The sequence below is a fragment of the Microtus ochrogaster genome, linkage group LG1 (assembly GCF_000317375.1).
Source record: "Microtus ochrogaster isolate Prairie Vole_2 linkage group LG1, MicOch1.0, whole genome shotgun sequence".
Classification (NCBI taxonomy): Eukaryota; Metazoa; Chordata; class Mammalia; order Rodentia; family Cricetidae; genus Microtus; species Microtus ochrogaster.
In genome coordinates, this window is record NC_022027.1 from 23,508,627 (window position 1) to 23,530,521 (window position 21,895).

General features: G+C 46.3%; 1 protein-coding gene across 1 annotated transcript; it reads left to right on the forward strand.

The window, feature by feature from the left end:
* Window positions 1-11,420: 11,420 nt before the first annotated feature.
* Uchl1 (ubiquitin C-terminal hydrolase L1) lies at window positions 11,421-21,685 on the forward strand. The gene is made up of 9 exons (XM_005359287.2): window positions 11,421-11,513; window positions 11,620-11,631; window positions 12,094-12,222; window positions 14,493-14,643; window positions 17,191-17,276; window positions 17,358-17,405; window positions 17,965-18,031; window positions 18,968-19,026; window positions 21,285-21,685. The coding sequence occupies exons 1-9, from the start codon at window positions 11,481-11,483 to the stop codon at window positions 21,369-21,371; spliced, it is 672 nt and encodes a 223-aa protein (XP_005359344.1). The 5' UTR covers window positions 11,421-11,480; the 3' UTR covers window positions 21,372-21,685.
* The last annotated feature ends 210 nt before the right edge of the window (window positions 21,686-21,895 follow it).

The window sequence follows — 21,895 nt, forward strand, 5'->3', positions numbered from 1 at the left end:
ATACTCTTGTCAAAGCCACAACAGAGAGGTGGAAGAAACTGTAAATTCACTAAGATCCAGGTACTAAAAATGTTCACAATGAAGTAAAAACCACAACAGAAGCCGTCTTAACTTCTTCTTCCCTTGTCATGGCAAAATATCCCTACAGAGTGACTTAATGGAGAGGGGTTTCTTCTGACTCAACAGTTCAAGGGACCACTGTACCTTATGTAGCATGGTGAGGACATCGAGGAGCTTGAAGCTGTTGGCCATGTTGTGTCAACAGTCAGGAGGCAGCGAGGGATGAATCCCTGCAAATGCTCATCTGGTTTTTTTCAGCTTTATATAGTTCAGGATCCCCTGACAACCCCTATTCAAGCTATATGTCTTTCCACATCAGTTAAGACAATCAAGACAGCCCCTCCTAAGCACAGCCAGAAGCCTGTCTCCCAGGCAGTTCTAGAGTCTGTCAAGCTGACAATTCATGCTAATCATCAAAGAAGGTATCTGAAAAGAAAGAAAAAAAAGGTTAAAAAGGTAAAAAAGGAAGACCAGGGAGCTCAAAGGTAAATGTGTTTGGAGTTGGAAAAGAGATGGGTGTGTGTGTGAAATGAAATGGCCACACTTACATCATACACAAAAATAAGTTTTTTTAAAACTAAGTCTTTAATTTGAAAGTAGAGAAGGGCCCAAGTATAATGGATTAAGTAAAAAATTCTATGGATCCCCAAGCAACAGCAGTGGGCAGCGGGTCCCAAGAGCAGCCAGTCCTAGGTAGGGATGGCGCAGTTCCCCAAGTGGCCATGAGGGACAGAGAGTCCCATGAGGAGAGACAGACAGATGGGCATGCCATGAGACCACACTGGAGGTCTTTGAAGGCGGCTGGTCCCAGGCAGGGAGGCATGCAGCGGATGAGAGATAAAGACATGGATAGGCATGCCATATAGAGTGAGGTTGGATATTTATTTAGTGGGTTATGGAAGGGAAGAGGAGACAGGATAAGGAGAGAGGGGGGAGTAGAGAGACAGAGAGATGGGGGAAGGGGAGAAGTGGGGATAATGGAACAAGGTAGAAGCTGCCTCTTGGGGGAGATATGGAAAAGAGAAGGGACTCAGGCTGGAAGTTGAAGATCAGCTTGCCTGGCGGTGGGGTGGAGTGGGTGTGGCTTGTCTCTTCAAGGGACAGAGCAGACCATTACATCAAGGAAAGTCATTGCACAATGACAAAAAGTCAATCAGCAAGAGGAATTACTGTAAATGTGTATGTACCCAATAACAGCACACAACACACAGATTAGCATTGATCAACATGGGAGAGATACATTACATGACAGTGTACAGTACCATAACTCCACTTCAGCAATGGAAAGGCCACTCAGTCTGAAAACCATTGGACAGCAGTGTGTCCTTAAACTGTGCCCTAGACCAAATGGGCACAACAGAACTTTTCAGAATATTCCATCCAACAGCTGTTGAATACACAGTCTTCTGTGCTGTGACATTCTCCCAGCTAGGTCACAGAACAGCCACTAAACAGGTCTCGGCACAGTACTCAGAGTGAGGTCATGCTGGGTGTCTCCTGCAACCACAACACAATCCAACTAGAAACAAGAAAAGTTTTAGAAACCACATGCATGTCTGGAAACTGTACAACACGCACTGAAACCGGCTGTTGTGGGAGGCTTGTTTGTACTGTCGCTCAGAGACTGCCAATAAAGTTAACCCTTAAATCACAACAGGCAAATGAAGAGAATCAGAAGGCACAAGCTATCTTCAGTCACACGTTTAAGATAGCAGGAGCAGTGTGGACACACTGAAACAATCGGTGCCTCCATCACGTAGGTAGTTTATAATCTCAAATAAATAACCATCTTGGCACCTTGAGGACCTAGAAAAATCAGAAAAAATCAGATCCAAAATCAGAAGGAAGAAAATTATCCCAGAGTGAATGTAATGGTCTGTCCTGTCTCTTTAAGGACAAGCCACGCCCATCCCCTACTGCACACCTGCACCCATACCCACCCACCCATCTGCTGAGGCAAGCTGATCTTCAGCTTTCAGCCTGAGTCCCTTCTTTTCTGTCTCTCTCTTGAAGAGGCAGCTTCTATCTCTCCCTTCCCCCCATTTCTCCCCTCTCCCCCCCTCTCTCTACTCTTCCTCCTTCTTCCCTTTCCCCTTTATAACCCACTAAATAAATATCCAACTTCACTCTGCATGATGTTCCTATCCATCTCGGTCTCTCATCTGCCACACAGTTTCCTGCCTGGGACCTGGTTGCCTTCCTGGCGTGGTCTCAGGACCCACTGCCTGCTGCAGCCACTCAGGGACCTGCAGCATTTTACTTAAACCATAACAGTGAAAACAAATGAAACGAAACAGTAACTAAAACAAAAACCCAGTCGTTTTTTGAAAAGGTGAACAAAATTGATAAACTCTCCCACATTAGCAAAGAAAACAAAGGCTACAAATAAAGGCAGAGATAAAGATGGAAACATCACAACTAACATCACAGAAGCAGAAATGTGGGATATTTGTACACTGTGTGAAAATGTATTGCTGTGATTGGTAATAAACAACTGAACGGCAAATAGCTAGGTAGGAAGCATTGGTGAAACTTTAGGAGACAGAAAGAGCTCTGGGAAGAAGAAGGCAGAGTCGCCAGCCAGATGTGGAATAAGCAGCATGAACAGTATGGAGAGATGAGGCAACAAAACCAGGTGACAGTGTAGATTAAAATAAACTAGTTAATTTAAGTTACAAGAGCTAGTTGCGACAAACATAAGTCAAAGGCCAAAGTTTCATAATTAATATAAGTCTCCATGTAGTTAAGACCTGGCTGGCAGGACAGAGAAAGACCTGCTACACACAAAGAATCACTAAACAATTATTTGCCAACAAATTTGGAAAATCTAGAAGAAATTAATGAATTCTTTGGATACACACATTGCCATGACCGAATTATCCCCCCTTCTTTTTTTCCTTAAAGTTAGTCTCTATAGCCCTGACTGCCCTGAAACACAGTAGGTAGACCAGACTGGCCTTGAACTCACAGAAATCCACCTGCCTCTGCCTTCGAAGTGCTAGGATCAAAGGCGTCCACCACCACCGCCCAGCCACAATTGAGTCTTGGAGAAAGAGAAAAGTAAGACAAACAGACCTGTCAGGAGCAGTTCTGTCTATCTAGGAGCCGGTCAGACCAGTATGTGAGTGCTTTTCCAACGGCTCTCCAGTTGAGACAAAACCCCATGGAGACGGTCTTACTTGTCAAGAACCAGTGGACTCCAGGAGAGCACAGAATACTGCTGGGACTTTGAGGCCTGGATGCTGTCTTCTCTCTTGTAATATTGTTGATTCTTTTGGTGGTTTTGATGTCATTTTGTCAGTCATGCATGGAACAGCTGTGATCATTCCTGAAAACCTCATTTTTTTTTTCCTCAAATATTTTCCCGTACAATTCTTTGGGAGTTGATGCTTCTCAGGTTTCTTGTCTGGGAATGTCAGCAGTCACTTCAGATCCTGGGAGGTGCTCTAATTCAGTGCTGACAGGATCGGAAGATGATCACCCCTATTCTGTAAATATATTTTGAACAAGATTGTTGTTCTTGAAAATTGTGTGCCTATGTCAATCACCTTTTGTAAAGACAGGATGTACCCAGCTTCTGATTTGGTCAAGCTATCAAAATGGTAAGTGTTGTTTTGGATGAAAGATGTTTTGATGCAAAAGCTGGGAAAGACATATTTATTTCTGCTGAAGGTTAACATTGGAAGATAGAAAAACTTGTCTGTTAGAATGGAAAGACATGCTTGTTTTTGATGCATAAATAAAGATGGCTGGAACTTTTCTGGCCGGCAATTTGTGTGAAATTCATCTGGTGATCGGACAATTAATTTCTCCATGCCGACACTCTTGTCCCACCTCAGGACCTGAACCCAGGCTGTGGTGGGACTGGAACACAGAACAATTATGATTAGCAAGATTGAATAAACAATAAATAATAAAAGACTCCCAGTCAGTTGAATAAGCCTAGAATTACACGCTATCGGTTACCAGTCATCTCTATGTCGTGGGCTGCTTCTGAAGGAGGGGTTCATGCCGCTCACAGTTCTGAAGGCGCAGTCTCTGAAATGGTGTAGCACGCAGCTGTATGTGAGGACTGTCCTGCTGCGCCATCTCAGGACACAGCAACAACAGAAACATGTGGGAGGAAGTGAGTGACAGCATCTCCAACCAACGGGTACAAGACAGGCAACATTTCTCTTCCTTCCGTCCTCTCATGAGAACTACCAAAGGGGCTATAAGAAAATGTCACATCCCCAGGGACCAAGGGCCTCCCTTGGGACTAACCTTCCAGAGGTTCCATTACCTCCTGATAGGACAACCCGGAAGACCAAGCCTTCACACACCTACACTGCAGCAACTTCACTATTGAATGCTATCGAATACCTCTAAAACTGGTGCCAATTCTTCATTTGTTAAAAAGAAGTGATGATGATGGGCATGGTGGAGCATCCCATGGTGAAGCATCCCTTTTATCCCCTGCACACAGGAAACAGAGGCAGGAGGATCTCTGTGAGTCTGAGGCCAACCTGGTCTACAATAGTAAGCCCCAGGCCAGCTAGAGATATGTAGTAAGACCCTGTCTAAACTTAAAAAGGGCTAGTGCCAAGAGGAAGAGGGGAAGAATTTTTTTCCAAACTCACTTTATGAAACCAGCATTATTTTTTTATTAAGATTTTTTAAAATCTTAATTATATATATAAATTCAAATATATATATAAATATAATTTCAATATCTATATGGCATACAGAGCCAGAGGCATTGGATTTCCTTGAAGCTGGAGTTGCAGGTGGCTGTAGCCACCTGATGTGGGTGCTGGGTTCTAAACTCTGGTTGTCTCTTCAAGAGCAGTACACCTGCCTACTTTTAACCACTGAGCCATTTCTCTGGCCCCAGGCCAGCACTGTCTTGACAAAAATACAGCTTCAGGCCAGAATTCCTAATAAACACCAAAACAACTCTCCAACAAATACTAACGAGCAAAATCCAACAGTATGTTAAAAATATTATCCACACAATCCCATGGGATTCATTCCAAGCAGGGAAGCATGGCTCAACATAGGTCACCAAGAGATGTGATCAGACACATCTGTCCTAGTTAGGGTCACTGTTATGACCAAAGCTGCTTGGGAAGGAAGGAGTTTATTTGGCTTATGCTGCCACACCATAGTTTATTATTGAAGGAAGTCAGAGAAGAAACCTGGAGGCAGGAGCTGGTGCAGAGACCATAGAGAGATGCTGTTTACAGACTATCTCATTGTAGCTTCCTCAATCTGCTTTCTTATAGAACCCAGGACCAGCAATAAGACAACAGAAAACAAACAAACAAACAAACAAATAAATATCTTCTAAAATGGAAATAATGAAGGAAAGTCAGTAGCACCTGAGGATACCACTGGCTCAGAGGTGGCTCCACCACCCACGGCTGATAGCACCACCAATCCCTAATTAAGAAACGCCCTACAGCCAGACTTTATGGAGGCATTTTCTCAACTGAGGTTCCCTGCTTTCAGATGACTCTAACTGATATCACGTTGACATAAAGCAGACCAGCACACATCCCAACAAAATGAAGCACAAAATCATTCCAATATCCACAGAAAAAGTACTTGATAAAATTCAAATCTCTTTACGATAAAAGGGGAGGAAGGTCTTTTAACATGATAAAGACCAGATATAACAAGCCCATAGACAGCATCATTCTGAATGGGAAGAAAGTGGAAATCTCTGTCGTTAGGTTATTGACCACGAACGACAAGGATGCCAACTTATGCCACTTTTATTCCACATGGTGCTGAGAATCCCGGTCAGCAATAAAGCAACAGAAAAATAAATAAATGAATCAACAGCATCCAAAATGGAAATACCGAACAAAAGTCACTAGCACCTGAGGATACCATGATATTTAAATATGCATAAGCCTGCTCAAAGACTCCACCAAAAACCTTAGAGCCAACAAATGAATTCAGCAAAGAGACAGGATACAAAATGAACACACCCACACACACCCAGGAGCATTGCAGCATCTCAATAGTTAATTCTCTGAAATAGAAGAAAGCAATGCTGTTTGCAAGAACCAGAGAGAGACACAGACAGACAGACAGACAGACAGACAGACAGACAGACTGATAGACAGACAGACAGAGACAGAGCTGGAAATTAATTTAAATAAAGAAAATTGAATGAAAGTAATTGACAGGACACAAAGAAATAGTTAACCACATGCGGGATTAGACAAACCAGTATTGTTAAGCTATCCACACCACCTGAAGGGTCTACAGATTTCATGCAATCCCTATTAAAATAACAATATTGTTCTTCACAACACTGAGAAACATAATGAGGAACAATAGCCCAAACAACCTTGAACGAAAAAAACAAAGGAGTATTAGGTTATTGATCCCAAAACACACAGAACCGTCCCCCTCCATTTCTCTTGAGTTTCACAGCTCTAGCTCCTGTGTTTAGTTTGTAACACGCTTAGCGTTGATGTGGTGCGTGGTGAGAGACAGGGATTCAGTTTCATCCCTCTGTGTGTGGGCATCCAGTTTCCCCATGTAGTGAGCACACAGTCCTTTCAATACTAGTCAGCTTTCTGGTACTGCAACCCATACCTGAGATAAAACAGTCTAAAGATATAATAAAGGTTTATGTGGAGGCACCTGTCCGTGGCCATTTGGTTCTACTGCCTTGAGCCCATAGCAGCATGTTACATTACGGCAGAATGGGTGGTGGAGAAAACCAGTTCAGGTATGAGATGGGAAAGGGTCAGGGTCCCCAGCAACTGGAAAACCTCCCAGTAGGCTCCATTTCTGCCCCTCCCTTAGCACCAGGGACTGGGAACTCAGTCTTAGCATGGATTTGAGTAGGCATTTCACCAAAGAAGATTCCTAAGCAACTAACAAAGCATGAAGAGAGTCTCCTCTGAAGTCATCAGGGAACTGAGGAAGGAGTAAGGGAAGTTTTGTTTCATATGTGTTATAAAGGGTTAGTAAAGAAGACCGATAATTATAGGCAGAAATATAAAATAGTATGGGCACTTGGGAAAACAATCTGTGCAGCTCAAGGTAGCCTTGAACTCATGATCTCCTTGCCTCAGCATCCCTAGTCCTGGTACCACCCGCATGCAATGCCAAATCTTACTTGTGGTTCATTGAAAGGTTACAAATAATATAAATTTTAAAATAAACACTTAAAAAGTTAAACAGCTGCTATTCCATCGAACATTTCCACTTCTAGAAGTGAAGGGTGAAAGTAATTGTCCACATAGTTATTTATAGGGAAATGTTCAGAGTCATATTGGTCAGGGTAACCCAACCCGGAGACAAAGGGAGCATCCAGCATCCAGAAAATAGGAAATTAAATGTGATGCATCTGCAGAATAAAGCACTTGTCAGCAATAGAAAGGAACTGACTTCTGGGGCACGCTAACAAACCAGCCTCGGAAACAGGCTAGAATAAAGAAGACAGTGACGATTATCCATGGCATGAGTCCGTGTAAATGAACTATCTACAGAGCCAGAAAACGTCAGTGGCAAGCTAACACGGAGAGGAAACTCATTTCAAAGGGGGATAACTCTTGCAATAAAGAACTATTTTAGTATTAGACCGTGGTGATGTTTGCACAAAGGTGAAACTCCACTAGAAAGTTCTGCTGCACTCTCACACGGGTGGATTTTATCTTCCCACCGTCTCAATGTGTTGTTAAGGAGTGTTAGGGTTGTCTGAGAATTAAATCCCCATCACATCTGGCTTTTTTTTTTTTTTTTGGTTTTTTCGAGACAGGGTTTCTCTGTGGTTTTTGGAGCCTGTCCTGGAACTAGCTCTGTAGACCAGGCTGGTCTCGAACTCACAGAGATCCGCCTGCCTCTGCCTCCCGAGTGCTGGGATTAAAGGCGTGCGCCACCACTGCCCGGCCACATCTGGCTTCTTAATAAACCTAAAGATTGCCCTCTCCTTTAAACACACTGGCACAGAAATCATATAATTCCTTCCCTCCATAAAACAAAACCACACTTCTTTGTTCTCCACATCATATACCTCTATGTTGCCAACCGTTTTGCACGGTATTTTGACTTTCCCTCTCTGTAAGATTTCAGAGTCTCTTTTTCTTTTTTTTTAAAAAAAACAACTTTATTTAAAAAATAAAGTGTGTGTGGATGTGTGCGCATGTACACACACACTTGCATGCCCATGGAAACCACAATAGGTGGTTGTGAGCCTTCAGATGTAGATGCTGGAAGCTGAGCTCTGGTTCTCTGCAAGAGCTTGTGTCGAGTTGACACAGACCTACCTAGCACAGCAGACATCACTAATCAATCATAGCATCCCCGGGGGTGGGGGGACTAAAAACCCTTTGGAAGGCAGTGTGATTATGATTAAAAATGATATTGAACTTCTTGCTTCTGCTAGAGACAAAGATTGGATTAGCTTTATATGAAGCTTAAGATATCTGAAGCTGGGCACGGTGCCGCCTGTTTTTAATTTAGCACTTGGAGGGCAGAGGCAGGTGGATCTCGGAAGTTTAAGGCCAGCCTGCTCTACATAGTGTATTCCGGGTCAACCAGAGCTACACAGTGGGATCCTGTCTTAAAAATATTTTTTTACCCCTTTTTTTCCACATACTACTCAGAAAGTCAGGTACTATACTCATTAATTCATTTTTAATTAATTTCTCAAAAATGTTTTTCCTTATGACTTTTATGTATTAAATTTAATTAACTTATGGTATAGGCATGCAACAGGATCTTGCTAAGGTTCCCAGGCTGACCTTGAACTATCTATGCAGCCCAGGCTGGACTTGCATTTATGATGCGCCTGGCTCACCCTCACAAGGACTAGCATTACCACACTCACCTTGTGTATTTAATTTTAAATACTTAAAATCAAAATACTGTGATTAGTTTTCAGTTGACACGTTTCCAAATTTATAATTTTGTAACCATAGAATTACAGGGGAGAAAGAATTCCTATACAGGTCAGCTGCACTATAATCGACACGCAGAGCTTCATACATGTCCTTGGTATGTACATTAATATACTCACAAAGCTGTGCGACCATCATGGGCTCCCTATCCGTCCCACCTTTTTATTGTACACTCGTTTCTCTAAATAATCTGACATCTGGATTGTTGAGACTCAGCCGCAGGTGTGGCCTCTCTAATGTTGTGTTAATAAAACAGTACAGAACTGTCAAGACCCCTCCTCCCTCCCCCCCCCCCCCCCCAGTCTGCCTGGACATCCAGGTTTACTGCCAAAGCAGACGCTAAGTGCCAGCCGGCACATCGCCCGCCCTATTGTTTTCTACAAGTTATGAGTCCTAGAATCTGGCTGAGATCTGTGAAACTTCTTGCCTTGCGATTTTGGCACTGCCATGCACTTATCTCCCACATTTAAAAATTAAGACAAGATAGATCTGGGTCTACTCTCCTTAGAAGTAAAGAGTTATTTAGTGTATTGTTCCCATGCTTTCTGACATGATAGACCATACATATGTACACACACACGCATGCGCACACACATACACACGCATGTGCACACACATGCACAGACTTGTTTGTTGAGTGAATAACTGAGTACTTCCACAAAGTCTTCTGGCCATGACTTCATAGAGCTCTAACTAGCTATTTTGGCAGCAACCGCCCTCTGTTGACTTCTGCCTACCCATCAGCCTTAGGTCAAATGCCATTTTCTGTCTGTCATGCCTTTTGAATTCCCTCCACTGACTTGGACACTATGTAAGAGTTCCACACTAGATAAGAGCTACATGAGGAAGTTTCCATATTCGTTTCTGGATTCACCTTAATGTTCACAAGCTCAGTGACCAGTAGTCGTGAGTGCTCAAGCAATATGTGTGGAATGAGCGAAGAGAACTGGAAACTCAGCTTGTCTCAGTCAAAAGACAGAAATGCGGCCAGCGTAACCAGGTGTTTTGGGTTGTGTTCACCTGTCTTGACTCTTCTTTATTTAGCAACTTCATTGAAACGTAACTCACATAGTGTAAAATTCACTCATTAGGATCTGACTAATGTCTTCTTGCCTCTCACTTGGTATGTGAAGGTCATTTTTTTTTTCCTGATGGGGAAAGGGGAAGAAAATCGAAGTAACATGTTGCCGAATCTTAATAGAGAATGGGCCCTTCCGGCCCCATTTTCCAGGGCTTGTTCTCCTGCCTCACTTCCCAACTGTGACACCGAGCAAATTCACGTTTCTAAGCCCTGGATCCGGATTGATAACATTTCGCCAGTGCCATATCTTCGTCGGACCCTCTCAGGATGAACTATGATGGCCGGGTAAAGGATCCAGCCAGAGAGACAACACTGTGAAACAATGCTGGTTCCTCCCCGCCATCCCCTGCTAACCTCGGGCTCTCAAACGGCAGCCTGTTCTTTCACCATTTGTTCTGAGCAGATTTTTTAAAATACCCAACCTGCCTACTTCCTGAGTCAGCTCCTCCTGTGGGTTAGCTTTCCCGACAATTGATACAATCTGGTCCCTCCTTCAGCAGAGGCTTTTTCTTTCCATCTCTTGAACGTGCCTATTAGAAAGAACACAACCCACCCAAGATCATTACAGAAACCATGGTTTCCTTACTTCCAATTCCCTTTCTTCTTTGCTAAAAGTATTGTAGACCAGAATCTTATTACCCCAAGCCTCTGTTCTTTGAAAATGGCTTTTCCCATCAAAAGAAGAGCTTTTCCCTTTAAGTCTCTTGTCTCAAAATCGCCTATCTTTTCTTTGACCTGCTTCTTCTCAAGTCTGTATTCTCCGTGTCTTGTATTTACAGTCTCCGCTTGTACCGCTTCCCCAGGACCCACCGGTTCTTCCCCTGGAGTCACATTACATCAGCCTCACTAATGCATATAGGCTACATATCAGATGTTTTATTATAGGCAGTTCATTAAAAAAATAAGCCTGGACGCAGGTTCGATTTAACATGGAGGACAAATTGTCTGAGGTTAAGTACAAACTGTTCCGAGATGCGGGGTGAGGGGGACGACAAATATTTATATTCATATTAAATATCTATATATACCTGTTGAGTTTGTGCTTTTTCTCAACGCTTCAGAGACCCTCGAACTTTGAAGTGATTGAGACGGTAAAGGATGGGTTTCCAGAAATTTCGCCCCGAATTAAAAGCTCCATTAAAAAGGCTGCTCCATGCGTTCAAGTAACACCCACCAACAAAAACCTCCACAACCACCAGATTATCTCACCGGCGAGTGAGACTGCAAGGTTTGGGGGATCGACTGTACCACTTTGTGCTTGTGCAGGGGGGGATTCGAGGCCGCTTGGCCGTCTTCTTCGCTTTGGCTCTGCCCCTGTCTCCCCTGCTCTGGCTTCCCCAGTGCGTCCGGCAGGCGCTTTATAGGTGCAGCCTGGGCGGCTCCGCTGGCTGTTTTTCGGCTCCTTCGGATTGTGGTTGCTCCTGTGATCCGCAAAGATGCAGCTGAAACCGATGGAGATTAACCCCGAGGTAAGCGTAGCTGCTGGGCCGCCATGGGAGCGCACGGCCGGGCCTTAGCTCCGGCCAAAGAGTCGAATCGGGTCGCTTTATTATCTTTTTTGCATTTGCCTTTCAGATGCTGAACAAAGTGAGTGGCACGGTGCGCAGCCTCTGTCCCTCTCCCCCGGGAGCATCGTCAGAGACGCCCAGCCGGCCGCGCCCTGCGCAATGGAGGTGGCCAGGCTGGGGCGCCCTGCTGGATGTTTTTTCTGCCCTGAGTTATTTAGGGATGGGGGATGACCGAAAGATAGATCAAAGGGACCCGGACAGGAGCGAGCGCGGGGAGCAGCTTTCGAGGGCGTGGCAACTGCCTAGCGGACCCTAGTCCGAGGGCTTCGCGGGAGCCACGTGTGGGCCGAGCTTTGTGCTGTGTCACTGCGCGGCTCGGAGGGTGGGACGTCGCGGAGGCTCCTCCTAGACTCTGGTGGGGACCTGTGTGTGTGTGTGGTGGTGGTGGGGGGAGGGTTTGCGCGTGCTGACTCCACCCTCTAGCAGGTGCCCATCACTTGTCTGGCTCTTTCCGCCTGGCTGCCCTGTCTCCTCTCTGCAGGTGTTGGCCAAGCTGGGTGTCGCCGGCCAGTGGCGCTTCGCAGACGTGCTAGGGCTGGAGGAGGAGACTCTGGGCACAGTGCCATCCCCTGCCTGCGCGCTGCTGCTGCTGTTTCCCCTCACGGCCCAGGTAGGGTGAGGTTTGTGATGGGCGGGTCTCAGATGATGCACAGTGTTTTGGGATGCGCTCTTAGTCCGCGCTGCCCCCCTTTCCCGTGGGGTAGGGAATAAGGATTGCGCCTCCTAGGATGGGAGGTGCCTGATTTTCGTGGTACCTATTCATTGGCGCTCCTGTTGTAATGGCCATTATTGGAAGACATGAAGCGTATTGATCCTGTCTATTTTTCTAGTTATCCTGAGGAACTCGCTTGGTTCCATCCACTTGGGGGTGGCTGTGGTTTCCTTTTAAGGTCACTGTTTGGTTCTCAGACTTTCACTTAGCTGTAAATTGAAGAGGGCCTGGCTTTCTTAAACCAAACTGTTCCCTTAATTTACCACCTCCATCTGCTTTTCTGGTGGATTGAGGGCTCTTTTCCATGTGTGCCCCGCAGCAGGCACACTGTTGAACCAGCTGTTTGAAAGCTGAATCATGGGTGCACAGAATCTTTTCAGCAGCTGTCTCTACCTCTGTGACCTTGTGTCTTCAGCACAGTCATGGAAACACCCTTGCATTTTTGGAAAAGGTCTTCCATCTTCCAGTGTTCGGGGATGTATGTGACGCCAACACTGAGCATCAGATACAAAAACAAAACAGTGGGATATGTGTTGTCTTACCGTGTCCCTGCAAATCATGGCACCACCTGTCTCCTGTGGCTGTCAATTGCCCGCAGAATTTAGAAGGGGAAGAAATGGGCAAAACTTGGAGGCATTGGCATTTCTGGCCTCACTCTACATGGGATGAGGTTAAATAAATGCCATCCTAAGGGCAGGTGTTCTTGGAGCATTCTATACCAAAACTAAGCTGTATGGGAAGGTCTAGGCCTTCCTCCTAGCAAATGGTCTCTCGTGAGTTCAAACACGCAGTGCGGAAGATCCCAGTGACCTGTCTCCTAGTCGAAGCTCTTATTGCAACCCTTGCATGTCAGGCTGGCTTCCTTGACTGCACCAAAGCCTACTTCTCCTGCTCGATCGAGCAATTCCGGAGCTGCTCTTGACAGGCCCCATGATGACGTGGAGGTTTTGAGCAGAGCTCAGGCAAGGCCTCTGGGAGGCAGTGGTGCAGCCTGTTTGCTTTCGGTCTCATTTTGCAGGCTCCAGTGGATCTTTGTAGAGAACATTCCAGTTTGGCTGACTACTGTTTTATCCTGTAGCTGAGGTCCAGTCTGCCTCATATGTTGAGTACCTGGTCTGCATATGTCATGTGTAAAACACTGTAGCTGATTAGCTGATTAGCCCTGAAAGGTGTGCAAACCCCTAACAGGGACTAGGATGCCAGAACCTCTTAAGGGGCCGTTCAGTTCACCCTATGGGACAGACCTGCTCCTGTTCTAGAGCCACAGAGTAAACACACGCTCCACTTCCGTGTACAGTAAACGCAAGGCTGCTAGACGCGGATCAGGCTGGCTGATGGGCTGAGTGACTTCTGCTGGCTGTGGGCAGTCGGCATCTCCATAGCAGTAGCACCTGCTTTTAATTGACAATTCCTAACTGCTCAGGGCTTTCAGACTCGCCAGTGAGAGGAATACAGTCTCCTGAGTCATTGCACAAGAAGCAGGCAATGACTTGAGTAAATGCCGTTCATATGGCAGAGTCTCTCTCGACGACTGCTACCGTTCTCTCCGGTTAGACTCTCTGCCCTGCTGAATCTCTGGCAAGGATAAACCAGTACCTTGTCTTCCTCTTACAAGGTGAAAAGGTTTTGATTTTTGTTTTTTAAATCATTATCTACTCCTTGTACCTCAAAGGGGAAACAAAGTCCTTGCCTCCACTTGCCCCTTTCAGCAGTTAAAGCCTGTTTAAATACATCGACTCTCACACAAATGAAGCAGTTAAGGGACGGAGAAACAGACACCAGCTGATGCTGCCCCTGGGTGTTGAACAAAGGTTGATGAGGACACTTGTATGAAATACAGCCATTGTTCTCGAAGGGAGAAAACCCCGAGCAGGGCTCTTTCCGGATCTCCTGATAACCTCGTCGCCAGCTAAAGGGTGCTGTGGTGTCTAGACACCCGTGGGCACCATCCAAGGCTCTACCTGCACTGCAGCATCAGGGTGGAGCCCCACGGCCTGCCTGGGTATGGGAGGGAGGCTGTTCTCTGGGCATCAGCCAGCATCTAGAGCCATGGCTGCTGCTCCTGCACATCTCTTTAGAACTGGCTGGACTGCCGTGTGCATTTGCATTTTGAGATGAAAAAAGAAAGGAAAAAAAAAAACCCACCCTTTTGTTCCCCCTATTCACAGCATGAGAACTTCAGGAAAAAACAAATCGAGGAACTGAAGGGCCAAGAAGTGAGTCCTAAAGTGTACTTCATGAAGCAGACCATCGGAAACTCTTGTGGTACCATCGGGCTGATCCACGCAGTGGCCAATAATCAAGACAAGCTGGAATTTGGTACTTGGGGCTTAATAATTTGGACATCCTCTATTTTTTAAGCGTTTTTTATTGGTGTTGGTGTGTGCCTACATAGCATGCCATAGCATGCCTGTGGGGGTTAGAGTGCGTACAGCTCTGTGGAGCCCTCTCCTTCCACTTGAAGGAGGTTGAGCGGGGGACTGAACTCGGGCTGTCTAGCTGGCTCTCAGTCACCTGCTGCTTAAACTTGAGACGTGGGGTTCAAAGAGTTCCCAGCTTAACGGTTACAGTTTTTTTCAGCACTAGAAAAGCAGACACACCTGATGGGGCAGGACAGGATCTCACTCTGTAATTCTGGCTAGCCTGAATTGAATTGAATAAACTCAAGGTGATCCTCTTGCCTCAGCTGCCTGCGGGGGTTTACAGGTGTGTGCACCCACACCTGTCTTTACAGTTGTTAAATCACACAGACTACTCACCCGGATCCAGTCCCACGAATGGAGTTTTGCTGTTTCTCTTTGGAGGGGAGGAAACTAATCCTCCAAGTTCCTGCTGCCCCCACCCCCTGCACAGTGAGCTTCCTGTGTAGCCTTCTTTTCTCCCTTCTCTTCTCGCAGCTTTGCAGGGGCTCAGGTGAGAAAAGAAATACTTGAGGGCCAGCTGGTGTAAAGATTCTCACATATACTCCTTTTAATTCTCAAAATTCTAAGGGACTAAAGGTGTCAGCCAGAAGATGTGGATCAGCAGGGTCTATCTGCAATAGTTCTGTGTCCCCTAGTGACAGAGGGGCCAGGACAGTGGAGAGCCACTGACTCAGGAAGGCATAGCAGTAGGCTGAAACCTTGAAGGATGCAGCTGTGAGCATAGTCAGGCGCAGGGCTTCCACCCTCCTCCAGGGGAAGCTGAACGGGATGTAGGGAAAGATGCCTGAGCCCATAAGCCTGTGAGAGCAGCAAGATAATGTTACGTTCATATAGCAGTTACATGTGATTTAGGCCAAGAATCAGCAAAGTTTCTTAAAATGCTGGAGAAATTGGGGGGGGGGAGGGTTCGAGACAGGGTTTCTCTGTGGCTTTGGAGCCTGTCCTGGAACTAGCTCTGTAGACCAGGCTGGTCTCGAACTCACAGAGATCCGCCTGCCTCTGCCTCCCGAGTGCTGGGATTAAAGGCGTGCGCCACCATCGCCCGGCGAGAGTAAGTCTTTTAGGCTCTGAGAGCTGTGTGGTCTCTGACTTTGTAGCCGAAAACCTGCCACAGCAATGCTGGAAGCAGATGGGCATGGTTGGGTTTACTTAAAACTTTATTTATTAAAAATAAATAATAATTTACCATCTCCTAAATTTGGATGGCTGTAGGTGGCAACAAGTTGAATATCCTCAGCACTGTTGCCCCTGCAGATCAAATACAGACCCAGCTACTGAGGACCGAGGCAGGAGGATCACTTGAGCCTATTCAAGGCCACTGAAACCTATGTCCAAAAAAATGTGTTGCTTAGTAGTTAATTTGTCTAGCAGTGCAAGGCCAGGCCTGGGGTTGATCTCTCTCACACACACAGCCACGCGCATGCACACTTATATATACATTTGTTTTCACAGCAATGCTTGGATTAAAAAGTACCCTTGTGCAGTTTCTAAATTAGAATGCTTGCTTGTCCATAAGTACCTAGGTCTAGAAGTTCTTTTTCCAGCCTGGTTGTGATGAAGCTGTCTTAGGAAGCTGTGACTTGGTCCTTTTTATTTCCTCTATGAATCCTTACTTTGACTAGAGTCTGTTCCCGGGATCAGGGGGAATGTTAGAACCGTGGTAGAGCCGGGATCCAAGAGTTCATTTGACTCTGTCCTTCCGTGGAGTTAGAGGATCCCCAACAATCCCAGGTTTTGGTTTTCTTTTTTTCGGTGATGGGGATCAAGCCCAAGGCTAGGCAGGTACTATCTTGATTGAGCCCACCCTCATCCTCCCCAGAGTTTGAAATAATCCCCATGAACCAAATCTGTTAAATTTAGAGCTGAGTTGGAGCTCAGGTCATTTGGAACCATTCTTGCTGCAGTGGGGTCTCCTACCGTCTGTACGTATTCTATTGAGTAGCGGCCTTGCTGATACCAAAGGCAACTGCACTGGGCTCTAAGCCAGGAAACATAGGTCTTCATATTTCTGTCTTAAGACCTCTATGCTAATGGCATTCTAGGTGTTCCGTTTGAATTGGGAAGTGTTTCAGAGTCAGCTACAGACATAGTAGGCTCTTCTTTTAAGGGACTGGGACCCCACAAATACACGATTCAAGTATATGGATGCTGTAAGGAAGTGGCGAGATTTGAGACACGGATGGGGCAGGATTGGGGTGTCAAGGACCAGGTGAAAGAAAGAGCGTCTGCACTGGAAGGGTGGGTCAGCTCTTCTGGCTTGATTGCAGCAGCAAGAAGTGGCTGGGAAACTCTTTGTAAAGGGGCAGCTCATCCACATCCCTGAGGCCATGTATAGGTCGAGGTGGGTCGTAGGGCCAGCCGTGCAAAGGCCTAAGTGGACAAGAACTGTGTGTGCCCTCTTACACTGTCCAATCTATGCTAATATGTACCTTTTCTTTTGAAGAGGACGGGTCAGTCCTGAAGCAGTTTCTTTCTGAAACGGAGAAGATGTCCCCCGAAGACAGAGCGAAGTGCTTTGAGAAGAACGAGGTAGAAAGGGCTTCTGTAGCATCGCTTTTACATAGCTCTGGAGGGCTGCACCGCATGCTAACAGCTTTCTCTCTCCTGCAGGCTATTCAGGCGGCCCATGACTCCGTGGCCCAGGAGGGCCAGTGTCGGGTAAATACCAATACAAGTATAGACTGAATCAGGCTGAACCCATGTGCCCACTGTCTCCCGTGGGATAGTTACAAGAATCACTTACTGCAATGCAGTGGCCTGCAGGTGTTGCCCAGCAAGGCCAGCTGACCCAAGAAAATCCTCCTCTGATAACATACAGAGTTGATCTGTTTCCCTCCAATAGTCTGAGAAGTCTGCTTGGCAATTAGAATAAGTCAGTGGTCAATTCTGTGATTAGCTTGTAAGAGCCCGTGGGTTCAGCTCTAGCACGAAAAAATAAGCCATAGTGTGTGAAGAGACCCCCCCTAAACTCAATGCAAAATTTAACTTGGAAGCCAAGACCTGCATTGGCACAGCTGTCTCCTGCCTTCTAGACTTAAAGCAAGATACCCTCTCCTGGGCCCGATCTCCTTCCCACTAAAGAGCACGCAATTCATAGGCCTGCAGAGTTGGCCCAACTGTTCAGCATTTCCGCCTCTCACTCTTAGAGAATAAGAGAATGATTTTAACTAAGTTCATATACTACCTCACTAATTTTTTTTCCTTGACTCTTTTTCAGGCAGATGACAAAGTGAATTTTCATTTCATTCTGTTCAACAACGTAGATGGCCACCTCTATGAACTTGGTATGTGTCGCTCCATCTTGGAATCCAGTAGAATATCTCTCTTATGGACAGCGCCGGTGTGTGACTCTCCTTCCGGCAGTATATATGCAATGATTTATGATGCCATAACTGTATTCCACTGGGAACATTTAGCCCTCTGTCACACCCAGCTGGCCCTCCTCAGGCAACTAAAATGCCCAGTGACAAGCCAGTGAGAAGATCAGAGTGGCATTGGTTGTAGGGTTCATGGCACTCCCCCACCACGCTCACTTATGGTGTCCCCTAACATCGTCCATTTTACACAGGGATCAGTGCCTGAATATTACATTACAGAAATGTAAGGTGAATTTGGTAAGGTTTGTTTGAGACAGGCTGTCTTTACCAACGCCTGGCTGTTCTGTAACCCACTATATAGACCAGATTGGCCTTGAACTCACAAATCAATTTGCCTTTACCTCCTAAATGCCGGAATTAAAGGCATGCACCACCATTCCCAGGTTGTAAAGTGAATTTGGATCTGTTGCATCATTTCTATTTATGGAAATGAAAAGGAATATCCATCTTGTAAAATTTGTCCCTTTTACTTTACTGGAAAAGGCTCATAGCTGTCTCCTCTCAGACTTAGACTCCCAAGGGCAAAGGAGACAGGAAATCGGCTGTCACTAAAGCATTCTTTCCAGTAGAGACTGCCTGACGCTGTCTTATCCAAAACACGGGGGTACAGTTCCCCGTTAGGGTAACTGGGTCAGACCTGTGTGATCCCAGCTGTAGACTAGAATTATCAGTGGCTGTGCAGGAGTGCTCGAACTTATTGTATCCTGTTGCTCTGAGATCAGGTTTCCCTCGTGGGAATGATAGCAGCCTTTTGGAAGAATCTAAAAATCCTCCTGGGTTGGGCAACTACTGTATCCTGAAAATGTGTAGGGAAAGCTGACCCGCCTGGCTTCTTTGTTCTAGATGGGCGAATGCCCTTTCCCGTGAACCATGGCGCCAGTTCAGAGGACGCTCTGCTGCAGGTAATCCTGGGAATGCCTCTCTCTCCGCCACAGACACGCGTCTTCCCACCACTTCTGTGGAACTGTGCTGACATTCAGAATGCCAGCATCAGCTCTGTTGGGTAATAGCATTCTTTAGGGCTTAAAGATCCTTTCGGCATTCTAGCTGCCTCGCTTTAGAGCAGGTGGTTTTAAACAGGATCCTTCAAAGAAGCCCTGGCTAATCTGTTTCGTGTGCCATCTTTAGTTAGAATGGCTTGAAAGCCATTGCTTGGCTTTCGTGTGGGATTAAGGTAGCCCTTGTTTCCTGGTGGGGTTACACCATCCCTAGAGAGTGGAATATCAATTTTCTTTACCTTCCGTAATCCTCTGATGCTTCTCGGTACGGGTTAGCCTTGTGGGGTATATGTTACAAATGTTGGCTAGGTAAATTATATCATTTCTTCCCCCCATGGTTTACTGGTATTGGAGAGCAGGGGATTCAGGATCACTTGACTAGAGAGGTGGCGTGCTGCTCTTACAGAGGACCCTGGTTCAGTTCCTAGTACCCACCATCCAGGCAGCTCCCAGCTCCCTGTCATTGTGGTTTTACGGCATCCACAAACGTGCACACACTTACACAGCACATTCTCATAACTAAAAACGGTGCTGGAGAGACGGCTGAGCGGATGGGTGCTGACGCACTTACAGAGGATCTGGGTTTGATCCCTAGCACCGCGTGGTGGCTTCCAATCATCTGCAGCTCCTTTTCCAGGGGAGCTGAAGCCCTTTTCTTGCCTCCACAGGCACCAGGCATGCAAGTGGTACCTAGGTACTCATGCAGCCAAAACATCCATATACTTAAAAAATTTTTTAAAAAATTAAATCTTTAAGATTCAGGACTGTACACCTATCCTGCTAGAAGTGACTATTGAAAACTCAGTTCTGAACTGTTCTGGGCCTTTTTGACCTAAAAATACATCTTTAGAATAGAATCCTGATGCTGTTGCAAAGGAATGTCTTTTTTTGTTTGTTTTTTGTTTTGTTTTGTTTTTCGAGACAGGGTTTCTCTGTGGCTTTGGAGCCTGTCCTGGAACTAGCTCTTGTAGACCAGGCTGGTCTCGAACTCACAAAGCCCCGCCTGCCTCTGCCTCCCGAGTGCTGGGACAAAGGAATGTCTTATGATAAAATGTAAGACATTGAGGTATGACTTTATTTGTAGTGGCAACAACAGCTGATGTTCCCTCAGCACTTGGTGCACACGTGGAGGTCAGCAAAGGTTGTCTGTGAGGAGAAGATAGGAAGTTCTGCTTTGTGTGGTGCGTGGCTCTGTGACCGGTGCCCAGAGCTGCGCCTGCCACTCTTAAGCTCTGCTGACGGTAACTAAACAGACGTGTCTACCCATGTCTGCCAAAGGTTTGTTCACCAAACTGGCAAGAGGCTGGGTTTGGTCTGTAGGCTGCAGTTGTTGACTCCTGGGCTGGGTGATTCCCTAAGTGACTTCTACCTTCTGTTGAGTGATCCCTTTAATAATGCAGGAAGTGAGACTCCTTGCCCCCTTCTCCAAGATGAGGATCCAGGATACAGATTAGTCCCTGAATTCTGTGAATTCAACAGTGGAACCCTGGGTCTCGGCCACTGTACGCTGAGACCCTTCTTTAGGGGATCGGGCTTTGGAACATCAAAGATCTGGTCACCTCACATCACACTAGTGTAATGCATGATTCATTAAAAACTCAAAGACTGAAATTGGGGTTCAACCCGAAGACCCGAAAAGCAAAGTAGCCAGCCACTGGCTCTTACCTTAACCTCAGTCCAAAGTGGTGATCCTGGCTCCAGGAATCTCAGAATGACACAGCGTCTGAGAGCTGTCTCCTCCCATATTATATTCTTCTCTAGGGCTGGGATTAAAGGTGTGCACCGCCCAGTTTCTATGGCAACTAGTGTGGCTACTGGGATTAAAGGTGTATGTTACCACTGCCTGGTCTGTAAGGCTGACCAGGGGAGCTGTTTTACTCTCTGATCTTCAGGCAAGCTTTGTTTATTTAAAACACAAATTAAATGATACTCTACTAGTGAACGTAGTTATAACAAACCAAGCACGTGGAGTCATTTGTAATCGAGGAGTGTGCATTAAAGCTGAGCCTGTGGTATAGCGCCCTGGCGCCTGAGTCTTTTCCATTGCCTCATCCTTTAAAGTGGATGAGGGGAGACTGCTTGACTAGGCCTTGGGAACGCTTTCTCTTTGCAATTCCTGTCTCCGGCAGGTTCCGTATACTAATACCATCCCTCCTTTCCAGGATGCTGCCAAGGTCTGCAGAGAATTCACTGAGCGTGAGCAGGGGGAGGTCCGCTTCTCCGCAGTGGCCCTCTGCAAAGCCGCCTAAATCCTGGGGGAGAAAACCAGCCGCTCCCCTTCCCCTGGGCAGGCCCACGCGGCCCTGCCCTTGGTCTGCAGCTTTAGCACTTAGAACCACAGCTGTCCTCTTCCGTTCCACAGCCCCGTTACCTCCACCCTTCCCAGGCCACCAGGGAGCTCTGTCACAGCCACGCCAGCGTGAACCTCAGAGGCAAAGCAGTTTCCCCTACTGTGTCTCGTACCTTAATATCTACGGCTTCTTTGGTTTGTGTCTGTAAGTCAAGGCTTTGCGTGTGGTTTTGTCTGTCCTTAAAAGGAATAATAAAACTTTTCTGCTGGTAATCAGTATCAGCTGATTTTTATGTCCCCGTCCCCAGTGCCAGTCTTTCAGATGTGATAGATACTTTGACAAGTGAAAGGCAAATGATGCCACAGAGACCAGAGTACTGTGGGACAATGCTCTTGTGCCCTGTAAAGATTTGTCACCTGTATTGGTTTAATTGGCCACAGGCAGGAAGTATAGGCAGGGCAACCAAAATAGGAAAATTCTGG